Source organism: Penicillium manginii (genome assembly GCF_028828005.1).
Source record: "Penicillium manginii strain IBT 31320 chromosome Unknown utg000008l:1.0-3226943.0:1.0-3228205.0, whole genome shotgun sequence".
NCBI lineage: Eukaryota > Fungi > Ascomycota > Eurotiomycetes > Eurotiales > Aspergillaceae > Penicillium > Penicillium manginii.
In genome coordinates, this window is record NW_026643109.1 from 1,925,725 (window position 1) to 1,943,325 (window position 17,601).

The 17,601-nt window shown below is 48.7% G+C and overlaps 7 protein-coding genes across 7 annotated transcripts; 3 read left to right on the forward strand and 4 right to left on the reverse strand.

Moving 5' to 3' along the window:
* Positions 1 to 683: 683 nt before the first annotated feature.
* Positions 684 to 1,187, reverse strand: N7533_011371 (uncharacterized protein; the record flags this gene model as incomplete). The annotated part of the gene is made up of 2 exons (XM_057108021.1): positions 684 to 798; positions 898 to 1,187. 2 exons carry the CDS (start codon positions 1,185 to 1,187, stop codon positions 684 to 686), a joined length of 405 nt encoding a protein of 134 aa, XP_056955399.1.
* Positions 1,188 to 1,703: 516 nt separating this feature from the next.
* On the forward strand, positions 1,704 to 4,910 carry N7533_011372 (DUF2293 domain-containing protein; the record flags this gene model as incomplete). The annotated part of the gene is given in 6 exon segments (XM_057108022.1): positions 1,704 to 1,838; positions 1,981 to 2,100; positions 2,169 to 2,459; positions 2,527 to 4,120; positions 4,137 to 4,671; positions 4,778 to 4,910. The coding sequence occupies 6 exon segments, from the start codon at positions 1,704 to 1,706 to the stop codon at positions 4,908 to 4,910; spliced, it is 2,808 nt and encodes a 935-aa protein (XP_056955400.1).
* Positions 4,911 to 5,394: 484 nt separating this feature from the next.
* Positions 5,395 to 5,744, reverse strand: N7533_011373 (copper metallochaperone ATX1; the record flags this gene model as incomplete). Its single annotated transcript, XM_057108023.1, has 2 exons — positions 5,395 to 5,546; positions 5,657 to 5,744. 2 exons carry the CDS (start codon positions 5,742 to 5,744, stop codon positions 5,395 to 5,397), a joined length of 240 nt encoding a protein of 79 aa, XP_056955401.1.
* Positions 5,745 to 7,820: 2,076 nt separating this feature from the next.
* N7533_011374 (uncharacterized protein) lies at positions 7,821 to 8,657 on the reverse strand (the record flags this gene model as incomplete). The annotated part of the gene is made up of 1 exon (XM_057108024.1): positions 7,821 to 8,657. The coding sequence occupies one exon, from the start codon at positions 8,655 to 8,657 to the stop codon at positions 7,821 to 7,823; it is 837 nt and encodes a 278-aa protein (XP_056955402.1).
* Positions 8,658 to 10,655: 1,998 nt separating this feature from the next.
* N7533_011375 (uncharacterized protein) lies at positions 10,656 to 12,096 on the forward strand (the record flags this gene model as incomplete). The annotated part of the gene is made up of 4 exons (XM_057108025.1): positions 10,656 to 10,916; positions 11,038 to 11,065; positions 11,184 to 11,453; positions 11,531 to 12,096. The coding sequence occupies 4 exons, from the start codon at positions 10,656 to 10,658 to the stop codon at positions 12,094 to 12,096; spliced, it is 1,125 nt and encodes a 374-aa protein (XP_056955403.1).
* A 474-nt stretch (positions 12,097 to 12,570) lies between these two features.
* On the forward strand, positions 12,571 to 13,554 carry N7533_011376 (uncharacterized protein; the record flags this gene model as incomplete). The annotated part of the gene is made up of 2 exons (XM_057108026.1): positions 12,571 to 13,059; positions 13,129 to 13,554. 2 exons carry the CDS (start codon positions 12,571 to 12,573, stop codon positions 13,552 to 13,554), a joined length of 915 nt encoding a protein of 304 aa, XP_056955404.1.
* Positions 13,555 to 14,809: 1,255 nt separating this feature from the next.
* N7533_011377 (uncharacterized protein) lies at positions 14,810 to 15,712 on the reverse strand (the record flags this gene model as incomplete). Its single annotated transcript, XM_057108027.1, has 1 exon — positions 14,810 to 15,712. One exon carries the CDS (start codon positions 15,710 to 15,712, stop codon positions 14,810 to 14,812), a length of 903 nt encoding a protein of 300 aa, XP_056955405.1.
* Between the last annotated feature and the right edge of the window lie 1,889 nt (positions 15,713 to 17,601).

Genomic DNA, 17,601 nt, shown 5'->3' on the forward strand with positions numbered 1-17,601 from the left:
GAGGTTGTTTGGCATGTGACGTTCTGCTGAATCATCCGATCGGCGCTAGCAAAGTTACCCCGTTCAACACTGCCCGAATGAAGAAGATGAAGAAGAATAGAATAGAGTCTGTGTATGTATATAATAAAGAGGTCACAGTGTACTCCGTACACAGCTGAGCATATATTGTAATATCTAGTACAATATTCCATACCATTTGATATTCTATTCTTGACCAATTTGTCTTTCCCCGCAAAAATCATCCGATCTGCAGCCCCTTATGCAGCCAATCTGTTTGCCGACCTTGAAAAGAATCTTGGATGGAGAACTATTCGGGGTAAAAGAATAGGGTTCCGGGTGCTGAAAGTTTGGTGGTGATGAAGGGGTTCTTCCACTAGTCAGTCCCATTTGACAGCCTTGCAGGTGGCTGGTCAGACGTCAAACGTAAAAGCGCGGTAGGTGACGAAAAGGTCAAAAGAGGGACCATTGTACCCAACGATGCCGGGCCGCAAGGGAGAAGCGACGACTGGAAATTCCAGAACGGACGAACTCTGGTGGCTGGATACCCTTTTAGGTCAGCTGCTTCCTCACTGCATTCTGGATTCCTGCCCAAGAAAGGCACGGACGCCCAACGTAGGGGAGGTAGCAAATGAGATAGACAACCATTGTTTGGGTTGAGATAAACAAGGGCCATATACTCGAGTTCATCTTAGACAAGTTCCCAGACTCTCATTTAGTCGTTCGAGGGTCAAATTGAAGTGTTCATAGGCACTTTTGCGAAGGACCGTCTCCTCTTTGACGAGTCCCAAGTTCCGCAGCCTGGGGTGCAAAGTTAGCAATCAGAATCAAGATGTTTCTCTTTCCCTCTCTTCTTCCCCACTGGGCCGCATGGAATGGGGCCATTTCATGTCCACTTACATGCGAGAATCCTTGCCAATCGGGGTAGTTTCCCAATATCGAGTGATCAGGATGTTTTTCACAATTCTGTGTTCCATGTTGGCAGCGGCCGTAGCCCGTTCGAGGAAGCGCAAAGTGTTGGCAATGCGCGACGCGTCAAATTGCTCGGAGGGGGAACGAAAAGACCTTCGTATAATGGTACGTAGGGTATAGCGGCCGGGCGCAGAGTATCGAATGGCCTTGAGGCCTTGCCGGAAGAGATGACGGTATGCATGAAGCACGGCAGTCTTTGATGGAACAACGGTGGCCATTGTATAATAGCTGCTTATACAGCTGTAGAGATAGCTGTGTTCAGTCAAGGATGTAATGTAGTGCAGTGAAGTGAAGTGTAGTGTAGTGTATCGGAGTGTAATGCACCAAGCTGTTCCTTCCTGCCACGCTAAACCTAAATGGGCCGGGCAACTTTGGGCACCGAACTTCAACTTCCCCCCCACTTCAGAACATTCACATTTACATCCACATCCACATTCACATTCTGCACGGGACTTTTATTTCTGTCGAGTTTATTACTTTACTGAACTTTCCTCCTGTTGTTTCTTTCACCGGAAACAGGACGTGGTCCTTTTTTCCCTCTTACGCGTCCACCCAACTCAACAACTCACCTTAACACTCGGCCCCAACCCGTCTCTATCGTACTTTTATGCTCTGACCGCCCGTGTTCTCCGATCTCCGTCATATCACCCCAGCCACCAACGCAACCCCCCCCCTTGAAACCATGTGTGAAAGACCTCTCTAAGAGGTTGCTTCTAAGCAAACAACCCTACAGAATGGCCCGCGTTGTCAGGAGGGCCGCCTCGGCTTCGGTCCGGCGCGCCCCCAGCCGCGCTGTTCAGCGGAGAGCTCGAAAACATAAAGTGATCATGGAGTCGGTCACCCAGGAGAAGAAGAAACTCCAGAGTGTTGTGTGTTTCCCTTTCGTGGGAGAGAGAGAGAGAGAGATTTATATACGAAAGAGGAGACTTGTCTTGTCTTGATCTATAAACCTATATACTCTTTTCCTTTCCTTCCCTTTCTTCCTATCTGCTGTGCTAACTCGAGATATAGATCAGCTTCGAAGCACGCGCTCCAACCGGTTACACTTTCATCCCGGCTGGAAACCCCCATCTCACTACAGCTTGCAAAGAAAGATGCCGAAAAGAAGGATCTCAGATCTATGCGGTCTCGGTAGGAGGATATTAATCTCATCTCATGCAGTCATGCATGGCCCTTGAACTCTACTCATGCTCCGTTAGACCACCCCGCATACAACAACCCATAATCTATCCCTCCATGTTCACCGCATAGGTTACCATTTCCCGAGCACTGTGGTCGCAGCGGTCTGTTCGGAGTTGGGACTCTATCTCACCAGCACCGGAAAGGCGGTGCCTTTCCATACCATGAGCTCGAAAGAGGCTCGCCCGACAGCTGATGCCAACAAAGACCAATTGACCATCAACACGGAGGCAAGAGACGCGATTACAGATCTCTTCCCTAACATTCCACAGAATGATTTACATCAGATCATTAAAACTGCTTTTCAGAAGGTACGTCGTTCAGAACTCACCAGACGGATTTGGAAGATCGGGAATACCTGATAGCTATGATACATAGGGTCAGCGAAAGGTAGGCACAGCCTCCGAGCTGCCTCTAGCTCGTCGTGCACAACTTGCCGTGGTGGCCCATATCCGCCATCTCTACACCGATTACGACAAGCTTTTGAAGTCGGGCTCCTTTCACGAGGCGAGATCGACCGTTGAACAGCCGACTCTGGCCAAGCTCGTCGCCTGGCGTGGCGATGATGAGAATGGCCAAAAGGTCCTTGAAGATGTCTTCCGAGAGGTCATCGTGATCTCGGATGACGATGATGACAGTGAAATCGAGGAGGAAGTCCTCACTTCAAGAGATAACCGAGACCAAAGCGTGGAAATTCTTTCCAGTCATGCCAGAGCCCATGACATTCAAACACAACCCATTAACTTTGTGAACACCTCAACCCTGGACCCCTTGCGCGAGATGTCCGAGGAAGCACCGCCGGGGTTCCGATTTGTGCATACAGTACCCAAGAAGGCCGTCGATCGCCGAGGATTTAGTCGATACCAGGCGTGGAACCGCGCAATGACCAAGTACGGGACTAATGGCACCGCACATGGCACCGAACAGGCCCGCTTGAACAGTGTCACGGCCGAGCAGCAAAGCCCACGCCACGGAAAACGTCCCCTAGCCCCTCCTCGTGAACTCGCAGACTCTCCCAGGCGCCGTGAGCTTCCTCCTCCGCCGTTGGAAGGTTCCCCTAGAGTCATTCCAGGTCACAGTCGGTTTGAAAATACTGTCCACCGTACGGCTGCTGCTCCAGAACGACCAGCAGGAAATGGCTATGTAGGTATCCAGGACAGACGCGGGCCTTTGGAGGGCCAACGAACTGTGTCCCAGCAACATGGGACCAGTGGACGACCAGTACTAACTACACAGAATTCATCTGATGTCCACCTCTTGGATAGGAGTCCTCGCTCCGTTGGACATGCTCTTTACCCTCCACCCCCAGGCAAGGCTCATTTGAATTTGACTTCCAATGCTCGTCCCGAGCGGATCCCCACCTCCAATAACAACGCAAACTCGCCAGTTTTCGTTAACGCGCACAAAGAACTGCATTCGATTAGCCAGAATCAGTTTGGCGCCCGGACTGAAGCTCCTATCTCTCATGCGACCAGACCAAATGCTACCTCCCAGGACTACGTACTACCCTCAATCGAAGCACCTTGGCCACAGGACAAGCGAAAGGCGGATGTCCGACTGGAGAACATGACGAAACGGATGAGTCTTCGTTCCGTAACACCCAAACAGCCAGGAGAGCTGTCTCAGCCTGGCAGTCCAGATGACCCAAACTCCAAGAGACGACGACTGGCTTATCACGTACCCCCGCCCGTATCCCAGGAATCGCGCCCCGATCCTTGGAACACAAGGCCCATTGCTATGCCGGTTTCTGTTTCCGACGGGTTGGCCGCAAGAGGCCAATACCGCCGCGATGATCTCGGTCCCGAGTATCGCGTAATGGACGGGAATTTCGTTCATCGGGACTACCTCGTTCCCGCAGATCCATACCAAAGAGAGAGACAGGCTCAGGCCCAGGCCCCGCAGGATGCCAGACCAGCATTGGATCGAACTCGTTTCGCCGATATGCACTCACAGTCCGGCCCTCCTGGAACCAGTGGAATGGTCCTGAGATGATCGCATTCTCAGAACCGGCCCCGTCGCTTCTTCCCGCCCTACTTACTATGGTGATCGTAGCCCTCACACCCGACCTGCAGTGATTGATCCTCGTGCCTGGAAAGATGGTGATAGTCCTCACTCTCGCCCTCATGTTCCCGGTGCCCCCTTGAATGTGAAGCTTTACGCTGACGGCTTTGTCCGCCACGTTGATTTTCGCGAAGTTCGTCCGGTCGAGTATTACGTTCAACGCCCAAGGGTGCAGCCGCAGCCGCGCGCCGGAGATCCCATTGGCCAAGGCCAAGGCCAGCCCTTCAGAGCTAGGATTCCTGAGCACTTTATTTCCAAGGATCTTCCTCCGTCTCACTCCCTGCCGCAGCCTCTACCGGAGCAGCAGCACCTACTTCCAGCTTCCCGAGCTACTCACAGTTCTCACGACCAGACTCTTCCTCATCCAGAGGCTATGCCTATGTCTGGAAATCGCCAGCCCCGAGGACCACCTCCCGCAGGCGCTCGTGACAGACGTCCTGGGAGCGGGCCCGGCCCGAAGCGGTAAGATAGACCAGACCAACATCGTTCCAGGTTCCAGACCTCTCCGGACGGGAATGATGATTTCTTCGGGATCACTCAGGGACAAACTAACATTTCACATCCACAGACGCGTCCACGACCCCCGCGCTTTCCAAATGGCCGAACAAAGCCGGCCCATCTACGTACAAAGAGTGGAATCGCAGACACCCCAGCCCCAGTCCATATCCGAGGGCAGCAGACATGTTGTCATTGTCGATTGATTTTGTTTTGTTCTTGCGAATACGAGCACGAGTACTCCTGGAGAGGCGTTTTGTTCGGTCAAAGTTGCGGGATTTCATATGAACACGTTTGCGGGATTGTATCGCATTGCATCTGCATGGTTGTTTCGGTGCTTTTGTCCTTTGTCTCGTCTACTCGACTCGACTCTACTCTACTTTATTATGATACCCATCCGTCTTGTCTAGATTAGATTGCGCCTTTGGGCTTCCAATCAAGTTTCTTGCGTGCGAGATTTGCAGTTGTCGGGCTGTTTCTCCTTCTTTCCTGTCCTCGGACTTTTGAAGTAGATCAAGTAACGTATCATGATTTAATGCAAGGAAAAATGCAGAGGTATATTGCGCTCTCAAATGACACTCAACGGGACCCGGCGGATAAATCATAGGTCTCATCTCCTCCGCAAACTCTCTCGGAGAAAAACAAAACCCAATCTTCAAACTTTGTCCCATCCTCACGGCCTTATCTCGGCTAAACAGCCTGTTTCTCCCCATCCGCCTCCCCGCTATTAACCGCCTTGCCGGTCTTCTTAATAGTCGCCAGGACAGTGTCGTACGAGAGGCTCGGTTCGGTGGTGATCTTTGCGGTCTGCGATTCGAGGTTCACGTCGAAGGTTTTCACGCCTGGGGTGAGGGTGGTTAGTTAGCTAAGGCCATAGCAGCGCACTAGGTCTAAGGTAGGTGTCGTGAGGGGCAGGGCAAGGCATGGCGGGGGCGGGGTATGCATGGCGTACCGTCTAGCTTTTTCAGGACGCGCTCGACGGCGCCGGAGCAGCCGCCGCAGCTCATGGAGATGTTGAAGGTGTATTGGTGGTCGGACATGGTGTGTTCGAGTGTGTTTTGAGGGAAGCGGTGGAGGAGGTGGAGTTGGTGGAAATGGGAGTGGCGTTGAATTTGAAGGGAGAAGACCAGGCCGCGTGGGTGAAACAAAGCAAGGGGGTGGGCTAGTTCGGCAGAACGGAAATGAAAGGAAAGTGGCAGGTACTATAGCATGGGTTTATTTTATTTTGCTTGGTGCCTTAAGCTTTTAAGTCTACGAGATTTAGGTGGGAATGGTGCAATTTGTCATCTCTGAGCGGTTTCTGCGATTGGAGAATATAGGACTGGCTGTTTGTCATCACGCAATAAACGCGCACTTTGAGCGGAGATGGGCTTATTTGAACCACGTCATTCTATTAAATAATCCGAAGCCGATGGATACGGCCTGGTTGATCCTTGTTGAATATTTATATACTACCCCTAGGTAGGTAGTCAGTACTAGTGGTAATGGTATAGTTACATGTCACGGGTCCTCGAAGTATACATGATCTCGGAAGGTTTAATGCCGCCATGCCGACGGGTATGAGCATATGGGCAATAAGGGGAGGTAGGACCATGGACTAAAGGAATCCTATAGCTTCATCTTAATGGATATCGAATTATCGATCCACTTGAAACATGCCCAGGTACTAACTAATAGCTTATAGCAGTACATTTCAGCGAGGGCTCGGAAAACCTCAGTGTCTCTCTCCTGCCCAGGTGCGACATGCTGTACATATATTTTGTATTATGTATAAAATATCAGCAACCAGTCACAGCCTACCTAGGTACAGAAGTCAGTATACTACCTGCCTATAATTTCTGCTCTAGAAAACCTCAGGCTGCTTTTGCTAACCGTAACTCGACTTGAAAGGTTTCCTTTTCCTTTTAATTTCAAGGTTCTCGTGAGAACTTCAAACCTTACAATCTATAATATATTTCAGAATAGAATCCAGTGTCTCCCGCCCGGACGAGAATGTCTCAATCATCATTTGCGAGGACTCGATTCCACGACAACCTTAAGAGGTACAGCTTTATGAGCCACCTGGAAATGATTCCAAGTAGGATACCGGGCATTAACGATAAGTATGCAGAGAAAAAAGCACTCAACACCAACTCAAAATTGCAGGCACTTCAAGAGAAGACTGAAGAGGACAGGCATATAATAGAGATTCAAAAAAAGAATACTCTGCTCATTAGCAGAGGCGATAGACTCCGATAGGGGGAATCGAACCCCCGGCTGCCGTGTGAGAGACGGCGATGTTAGCCACTACACCATATCGGACGGGTACGGTGGAGGCTACTCCCAGTTTAGTTTTATCAAGTACGGTGTTAGCGCTGACGGTCGCTGTGCGTGCCCGTGCGTGGTTGTATACTCCGTATAGTCCCCCCCCCTGGATCCAACATTTCTTCTTTCGCCCCCTGCTTCTCAGCTCGCCCCATCTTCGTCCGTGCTCTGCTGCTGAGGCATTTTGTCATTGACCCGGATTACCGAGCTCCGTTACCCTTGTTATCTCCTGCGCGACTCCTCGACTGCAAACTGCGCCCCTTTCGCTTAGATATAGCTTCCCTATAGAGAATGCTAAAATATCGATATCTAAGCTATTCTCCGTAGGTATAGATAGAAAGGTGATCTTCGGCGTTCCTTATATTAAACTTACGCTCTCTATATTAGAGGTAAGTCTAAAGCGTACTACGTCTTCTTTTCGGATCTCTTTAGCGAGTAAGATTAAATTATGCTCTAATATAATTAGCTATATCGAGGTGCTATCTATATTTAGGGAGCTAGAATTAACTAGTATAAAGGGCCAAAAAGTCATCTGTATGCTCCCTACATCGGCGTTTACATCGCAAGAGCAATCGGTTTTGATGTTCCTGCCCGCCGTGCGTCGATATGCTGTCTTCAAGTTGTATTTCCTCAGCGGAATCCTCATCGCGGCTAGGTGTGGAACTATGATGTTGGTTAATGAAAATACCTTCTTGGAGTCAGACTATGAGAACGGGCGCTAATAATGATAATGATAATAAGAATAATAAGAATGACAATAAGAATAACAACCAATGCCCCGGAGTCCACACTGCCAAATCATTACTGTGCCTTTACTGGGAGTTGTTTGAGCTGGCTGAGTATTGGTATTCCCAGATACCAGTCGCCAACTCATGCATATCCGCTGTTGTCATGATGAAATTTCGCTCCCTGGCCCCAGGCTTGGGCTCCCTTAAAAAAACATCGGAAAACTTGATCTCTAAGCGGCCACTGACTTGAGGGCAGCCGAGCTGAGGGTTGCGCACAATTTCGATCTTTTGGGTCGGCGATGGAGGCTTATTGTCAGACACTTCCCAGCTCTCGATCAAAATCCGACCGCGGAGCACACTGATTGTTATGGCGACATTGACAGAATTCTCCTGGTCTTCTAGCCAGAACCTCATATCTTCTATCAGCTTTGAGCGAGGTTCCGACCATGCAACCTCGCCAACGAAAGTTGGCCACTTATGCGACCGACCACTCGGCACCTCCGCTGGTGTGAACGAGATATCGGCGTTCTTGGTGCGGCTTCTACCACGGACAGTTCTGGTGGTGGTGTTGAATAGAATGGGGTCGGTCACTCTCCTGGCCCAGGCAGAAAAGATAGTGTTGAACGTCCCGATGGCAACAGCGTGAGCTGGGGACTCCATTTTCAATAGCGTGGACTGGTAGACATGATCATAAATTTCCCAAGACAGCGTCAGTAGATTATCCCCCGAGTTTACAAAACACTCAAGGAAGGAGCGCTCGTCAATATCCATAATGAAATAAGGGTTATACGCGCATCCGAGTGGATCTTCTTCATGCTCAAACTTTTCATACTCTTCTTCGAAAAGTCTAAGACATTCGCGATAACCCTTATATCTATATCTGGGTGTGGTTGACGGAAGAAAATCCTGAAAGGACATCATTTTCGATGTTCGCAGCTGAAGATATGGGAAATCCCAAATGGACTTGAGCTTGCCGTGTATGATAGGGGTTGGGTATCAATTATGACGACAATATTTGTAACTCACAACTATCAGGTGGCAGCTACCATGGGACATGCGCACCGTAGGCGCTAGGTGACCACCAACATAGAAATTCTGGATCAGTGTTGCTTTCTTCACCAGATAATTCTTCGCTTGATCATAGTTTGAACTGGCTCCGGAGTAGACCTGGGCATAGGCATGCCCATGCCCAGGTCTAGTTCTAGCACTAAAGAAGGTAATATAGTTATATTATTCGGATCAGGATGCCGGTCCATTCCGGGATCCATACTAACAGCGAGTCTCCAGAAGTGACTAGGTACATAATCTTACTCGTAAGATTAAGCAGAAAATATACTTTTTTATCTTGCTGGGAAAGAATAAACTCTACTATAAGAAAGTTTATACGTTATATCAGGGCCCTCAAAAGGAAAGGTGAGGCAAAAAGAAAATACATCCATTAAAGCGCCCTGAACCCTTAGAACACAACCTGATGATCTGCTAATAAAATTACGGTGTGTCCCCGTCAAGTTACTATGGCTAGGCTATAAGAGTTCCGGTGCTTGTTGCTCACTACATTAACAGCTGAAACGATGATCACTGCCACTTTGGCGATCACAGCGGGATTCTGTAAGTGGCTCGGTTTGTGGAACAAAAATACGCAAATATCATTTTCTCGATATACCGGCAAACATTCATTTTCACTCAGTCTCTCGTGTTGTACTGCGCAGTGGACGCTGAGAGGCTAACATTGGCCCAATCTTTATCGTCACCCGTACCCTGCACCCTGTTACAAGAAACCATTTTGCTAGTCAATTGTCGTATCTGTGTCGATTGGGCTAAGTCAAAGCTTTTGTCGTCTTATTCGGGAACCAGCGTGCTGCGTCAACTGTTGAGGGCGGAGAACAAATTGTGGCCCTTGCCGCTGACTTTGCGTTGTCAACTCTGAACCCCTGTGAGTTTCATGAATTGTTGGCGGTTGGTTGAGACCAAATGATGGATGCACTAGCTGCTTTGACGGATTTGAGAGAGGCGAAGACCGCAACAACGGTGATAGGCCGAAGGCGCAGCAGGTTGGGTCCCCAATCTGGCAGGCGCTTCGAGATGTGGAAAGCATTCCAGTGGTAAAATACCGTGGTGCGTTCAAGTATACTAGCCAACGAGCTGCAGAACCCATAATAACAGAGCATTTGCATGCGCAGGTCACCCAGCTACTGGTCGATACGTAGCTCTGTGTGCTATCGGTATAGGGTAGGTGTTGTCTGGCTAGCGCGACTTTCTCACGAACCTTTCCCGGGTGAGGTCAAGTAGAACATTATTGGACCACAGTTTCCTATTCTAAGATAGCTAGTCTCTTAGTATCTGCACGCCTCCCCACAGCGGAATCTCCCTTAGCTAGACTCAGAGGATAATTTCAGTTTCCTACTTTGTCAAGGTTGGTCTATCATCTCAGCAGACCAGACCACGATACTGAATTAGCTTGATGTCAGGCAATACAATAATTCCCCGCGGTCGTCTTAACTTAAAAAATTACGTATGTCAGACCCTGCAAACTATGCCGTTGGCTAGATTTGTGGTATAGCCAGGTAATAAGTTGCAGCGGAAGAGCTTCTTGATAAAGAGCCCGAGGGGCCCGAATTTTGTATCACCAAATTATACAAATAGCTTAGCTTTTAGCTGTCGGTTTTAGATACAGCGCTGTTAGATATCTATCATTATCAATTTGAATTTCAGATTTCTTAATCCTGTATCAACATACATAGATTTTTGGCGTTGTAGTTATACAACAGTTGAGGTCGAGATAGTAGACTAAATATGAATACGCATCCATCAATGCGACATCCGCGTCTAACACATTAATTGCAGGACAAACATCACCAGTATGCCTCCTTCGTTTTGTCTTTATTCATGTGGGAGTGAATAGGACTGCGTGGTGAAGAAATGCTGCTCGGCTCCCCGGTCCTCGCCGTGATCAACGAGGCCATGGGTGCGCGGGTCTCGATCCAAGCGTACTCCGCCATCGAGTTATTTGAGGAGCGGCATCGCGCGGTCCTGTCCAAGAACATGGCCGGAATCAGCGTCCGCTACGCACTAGAGACGTGGGTTACTTTGCGAGTGGAACTCGTTTCCGTCCTGCTACTTGGTGCAACCTGCGCACTGTGCGGTCTAGGATTGCTTAACTCCGTTCAGGCTGGTCTAATAGTATTAGTATAATAGTTACTAAGTTATTTCCTCCATTGAGCAATCGGTTGGCGTCATTTGTGCATGTCTTCCAACCTTTGTATGTAATGCAGTTTTGAGTATTTGATATGTTAACTTCTAGCGTGTCTCAGACGTGCATTTCCCACGGGGTAAGATACCCAAGGGGTTTCTAAAGGTATTCTTATGAGTTTCCTCGCTTCTCTATTCTTATTCCTGGATGCAAACCATCCTTCTCATCGACTACTCTCAGCTTGAGCATCACAATAGCGAAACACCTGGACACTTTTCTGTGGTCCTTAACTGACCTCGATGTTGAAATGAACTCTATGGAGCGTCTCAATCAGTACCTGATGCTGCCTGCCCCAGAGATCAATTCTTTTTCCATGGGACGAGAAATCGCATCCTCCTGGCCGGAGAGTGGCAACGTGGTATTCTCTGGAGTTGAAGTCACGTATGCTCAAGCTTCGCAACCGTCTCTCTATGACTTTGATCTCATCATCCCCGCGGGTGCCAAGGTAGGGATCGTAGGCCCAAGCGGTGCGTTAATATATCTCTTACAAATCTCGATACCACAGTGACTTTTGGAACGCCCAGAACTACAGATTGGCTGACAGTCAAATATCGTCCAGCCTCCGGCAAATCGACCATCATCGCGGCAATAACGGGCCTTGTACCACTCACAGCAGGCACTATTCAGATTGATGATGTGGACTTGGCGACGGTCTCACTGCGCCAACATCGACGATCTGTTCATGTGCTCGCTCAGGATGCCGTGCTCTTCGATAGCACGGTGCGTGAGAATTTAGATCCCTCTCGACGCAGCAACGATGCAGACATACTTGAGGCATTGTCAGCAGTGGCATGGCACCAGATCGAGGACCAATTTGACGGCGTTGACCGCCAAAAAGTGCTAGACCAACACATTTTGGCTGGGGGCACCAATCTATCCGCGGGTCAAGCGCAATTAGTGGCTCTGGCGCAGGCGGTGCTGGCGCGGCCGCGCATCCTGGTGCTCGATGAGGCAACAGCAAATGTTGACCACAGCACGGATGAGATAATCCAGCGAATCCTGCAGCAGTCCTTCCGGGATAGTACGCTCCTCTGTGTGGCGCACCGAGCAGCCAGTGTCGCCTGGATGGATTATGTCATCACCATGGCGGATGGCTGCAAAGTAGGGTGATTTCTCTAAATAATTAGTAAATTTACTGATAGTTGACAACCTCTGAGAGCGCTGATAAGGGGCCAATCTGCTATCTCCCTGATTCTAAGACACTTTTTGGTTATATGTATAACTGATCGGCATTTTCCTCCGCGTATGTAACGAGTTGCATAGGTATACGTAATTTCCAGCACTCTGTTTATAACGTTGACAATATAAAGACGCCGTTCTATTACGCACTCTTTGACCCTGGGCAATCCACCTATTGTAACGTGATCTAGTGTCTGCATTTCTATACCACTCGGCCAAAAGAGGCCACAATATCAAAGCTCTTGCTTTGATATTTCCAGACTACATATATAAAGGATTACAGGTAGCGCGTTAGTACGGGAATCCCGTTACACCTATATCTTCCGCTTGCGAGTCCTCGCCATCTTTGTTTCCAAGAATCTATTCCCATTGTTTCTTGTCTCGGAGACTTTTTAATTCCTGACAATGGGCACCCCTGATAGTTATCTGCCTCCTGCCTTGAGCGCGGAGACTATCACCTCGTTGATCCTATCATTGGATCTCCCTGCGCCAAGTTCCATCGAGCCCCTGCAGGTCAAAGCCGCCTTTCATTCCATCTATCTCATCCATTTCGCTTCGGCACAAGGTATCACAGCACGAGCAAACAAGGATAACACCGTTACGCTCGTGCTGCGCGTCTCTGGCCGGCAGCTACCCGGCATCAAGACACGCAACGAGGTTGGCATCATGACCTGGGTCGGTAAGCATACCTCTATTCCCGTACCGGCCATCATTCAGTCGGATGCGACGGAGAACAACGTGATCGGACATGCGTTTACCCTACTCGAGAAAGCGTCCGGCATCAGCGTCGATCAGATATATGCAACGCTATCCAACGAGGTCAAGAAGCAGATGGTCCACCAACTGACGGATTATCTGATCGAGCTGCATGCGCAACCCTGGCATGAGGGGTATGTGGGCGGGCTGACCCTGACACCTACGGGCGAGATTACCTCCGGACCACCTATCGACGAAAACTTTTAGCAGACTCCTGACCTGGACAAGTACTGGTCTGCCTCGACCGAAGTCAAGAGTACGGAGACACTCGAAAGTCTCAATCCCATACCAGCCGAGGGGTTCCCTAGCTACTCGGCGTATACGAACAGCTGCCTCGAGCGGTATATTGACGTGATCGAGGTCCATCCCTCTCTGGAGCCCTACCGTGATTTGATTTCCCGGATCCGCGAGTTCATGGCGCAGCTGCGGCGGCCAGACAACCAGGCAGAGCTCAACCGCGTCGCCTACATCATGGCACACAAAGATATGCAGTTTGCCAACATCATGTGCGACCCGGACCAGCCAGGGTGTCCAATCACCGCGGTCCTGAGACTGGGAGTTCAGCGGGGTGGTTCCCGGCCCGAGGTGGAACCCCCCGCGGGCATTCCTGTGGAACATAAAATGGGACCCTGACGATAAGGCAGAGCAGACCCGCATGGAGCGAGCAAATCTGCCGAGAAAAGGGGGTAAAGCATATTTTGGAGCAGACCCAGCTGAATGCAAGGCAAGAGATGATGCAGACAGCAGTCAATCACATTCGAGCCATTGTCGAGGTGTGCCCGCGAGGCCAGACGCAGGACCGCGTGGCCCACTGGCGCTCTGTGGCGGAAGCCGCCATGGAGGGATTTTAGGCGTGACGTGTATGGAGGAATCATGTATTAGGCCCCTAAATTCCATTAATTTTATGATTAATCTTAGTGTATTTCTTAGTGGTTTTTTTTAGTATTCTAAAATTATACTGTTAGCTATAGCTAGACCTGGCAAATAGGTGCGGGTATACCCGCGGCAAGGTATCTGGAGCTTCGGGGCTAGACTTACGCACGACCTAATTTTGGGCCTAAATATTGGACCCAGGACTAGACTAGACCTGTGCAATGGGCGGCCCATGGGCCGGAATCTCGCTACCCGCCTTTGGACAGGGTGCCTATGGGTTTTATGGGCATTTTAAAGGTCAAATGTCTGGAAATAACTCACCCTCTAGGTGACAAAATTTCTACTTTGAGGAAACATATATTACATAGTAAGACAAGGGCTATAGGAAGGTATCCTTTATTTACCGATTAGACGTATATTGATATAGATATCAATGGTTAAAGATGGTCTTCTTTGTGCTAAAGCGGCTCTCTAGTAGACCTACCTTTTGCTAAATTTGGTACTTAATAACATTGTCTTGCCCAATCTGGTATTAAACGCCAAGTTTTCCTACTTCACAGATCTACGATAAAAATCCTCTAAATTCTGTTGGGATCTTCTTTTACTTACCGAAAACACTACATCAACTTTTGAGAAATTTTAGAGGTTCTTATACTTAGCATTTAGAATATTAAATATTGAAACCTTTATTATTGTAAGAAGTTTTTGGATATGAATTCATTAGCCAGAACAGCAGCGAAAAATTTAGACCACTCTATATAATATACTTCGCATTCCGGGGGCGGGAGGAAGCGGCACAACCCCAGCCTCCACTTGGGCGCTGAATGGTAGACTAACTGACCATAAAATAGAGAAGGGGAATAGTAGTTCAATGAAAAAAGTATTGGGTAGCTTAATATATTAGATGAAAGTGAGAAGGCGGATGAAGAGGAAAAGATCAATAAAATAGTAAATTTTGGACAAGTATGATATTCAGCGAATAATTAGCGAGGAGGAACAATCTGAGAACCCTATCTTAGAGCCCCTGTAAACTCCACGTTCTATTAGCTAGTTCTTGAAGAGTCTCTCTATCCAGAGTAATGTCGTTCTCATTTCCAGTTGGTTGCCGTAGGAAAAGAGATTCAAAGGGAATGGTCAGAGAGTCATTGGACAATTCCATTTGTCCATTGACCTTTGAGATTTCGGTCTGCTGAGTGCTTTGAACCACTCCATCAATACGCTCCCATCGATCAATCATAAGCCGGGGATGCTTCCTGTCGACCTTGATTGTGATTGTTGTGTTGACATTGCCTTTGGCTGGGTGCAGCCACCACTCAACGTCCCGCCGGAGCTTTATGTGAGACTCGGAAACTCCCACCTCTAGGGTCACCATGGGCTTATGGTGAAAACCTTGAGGGACTGGAAGAGGTCCCCAGCCTTGATCTGCTTCTTTGCCACGGCCCTCTTCCCTGATTGTAGCCCCGGCGTAAAAGCGAACGTTGGCTGCAAGACCCATCTGGGTAATAATGCGGATCAGCGCGAGGTTGACAAACTGACCGATGTCAGAGTGGATTATTGTGACCATCTTGACGAGTAGAAGGTTTGCTGCGAGATCGAAGGAATAGCGGTTGGGGCGAGACAGCACAGGGGAATCAAGGATATCGGACTGGATTGAACGGCTAGAGATGTAGAAGAGGACGCAATCACTGGGAAGCTCGCCGTCTAGAATATTATCTGTTTGACCAAGTGAGTCGCTCGGCTGGTTGACGGAAACGATGTTGGGCGATTCGTCTTTTAGGAAGGAACGTGTGACTCGATGTGAATAGGTCTGCTGTTTATTCCCCCTTTGGACGTTACGAGACAACAAGGAATCGTCTTTCATTCCCGGATAGTCGGCCTTCTCCCGAGGAGCCCCTAGTTGCTGGGATTGAGCAATCATTGACTTTTCAAGCCGGCGGAGCTCTATATCCATAATCATGCAGAATTGCGTTTCTCCTTCATATTTATATGTTGGTATATTTGAAAGGAGGTCTTGCAAGAAGCTGTCCCTATGAAGGAGCTCACATGAGCTGGAGAACATCTTCGTAGTAATAAACTCTATGGATATCGGGCCGTAGACATATAATACGAAGAAGTGATGATTGTCCTGAGGTGGCTAAAATACGGTCAAAAAGAATCTAGGAAACTAACTTCTTATTGATTGTCTATCTAATAAATCAGGCAGTCAGTGAAGCTTAGCAGTGACGTTATTATTTTCGTTGAAAAGTGTAATTGACTGTTAACCTTGGGACGTAACCGGAAAAGGAGCGGCGTTTGGAAGCGTGGCTAATTCTGCGGGTTCGGTCGGACTCCACTCGACCCATAGGGCTAGATTAGATAGTTATGGTGTAACTAATGCTAGGCTCATAATCCTAACTAGGTATAGCGTGAAGGCGCCATGCTCAGTCAAAATATCCATGTGGAAACACCACGGTTTTTGATACTTGACTACGCCACATCGTGGCCATTCCATTAAACCATATCGGACCGTTATAAAGGGCTTCTATTATTAGCCTTATTCTTTCCGGCTTAGCGTTCTTTATCGATTTGCCTCACCGTGCGTAGTTCTATAAAGCTCTACATGTTACACTATACGGAAACGCCACGATTCTACCCCGGAAAACCACGCACAATGGTGGTCTTTCCGTCGTCACCTCTATTTACACGATATCAGATTAATTGGTGAAGTCTGCTCCATTTTTTGGCTACATAGATCTAGCTTGGCGTATTGGGTCGCTTTGCGCTCCTGTGCGTGGTAGTATGTAGTCTCTTCCTTCCCCCTCTCCGCCCAACTCCTTGATATTTCCCTCTTTTCGCTCTCCACCCTGGTCGATGCAGGTAAGGCATTTTTGCTATTGATCCAGATCACCGAGCTCCGCTACACAGATGCTCCTGGTGCTTTACTCACCCGGCATTTCTAAATATGCCTCGGACTATGGAGGTCGACCAAGCGCCTTGCAAGACTGGGCTGACAACTATTTTGGAACTGGGGTTGACGCTTACTAGATTTCCAGATCCATATAGGATCAGGGGGGGTGTAGATGTCGACATATAACGCCAGAATGAGAAAAGTGTAAACCCCGCTCAAGCCTCGAAAGAGAAGTGGAGGAAAATGTAAGCAGATCTGCCAGTCGCGCGATCGCCGTACTGGCTTGCGCTCTCAGCCGAGCCGAAATATGGAATTGTTGGACGTCTGCTTTCGCATGAGATAAGTTTTTCCTGGCATCTACGATTCCCTACTTATCTTGCGTATTACTCTCGCCAATTATAGAAGTATTATAATGGCTCATTTATTGAGCTTTCAAGTAAAGGCGCCGTAAGATAATGTTTCATACTAATATTCTGCGCGAAGGGTTATCTTTACAGTATACACCACTTCCAAGCAGTGAAGGTCACCTGGTTCTCCCCTTCTCTACAGACACGGTCGAACCAGATCGTGCTATCTATCCGTCACTCAATAATACACCAAATAAGAAATTTGTTTTGAACCATCACATCCGCCTTCTATCTCCTTGGGCATCAGTCTTGCATAGGTCTCACCTACGAACCTTTCAGAAAGCTGGACAGTGACGAATGGATCTTTTCAGGGCAGCATCATGAAGACTCACGGAGGTCGTGCGACTGATTTTTGACGAAGGCGCGCAGACTTCAACACTAAGAGTAGTCAGCATGGAACTGCTCTCTAGGCTGCTGCTTTTGATGGATACACGGAGATTGTACAATTGCTTCTTGACCAAGGTGTGGAAGTCAAGGTTCAGGATAGTCGGTATGGAACTGCTCTCCAGACTA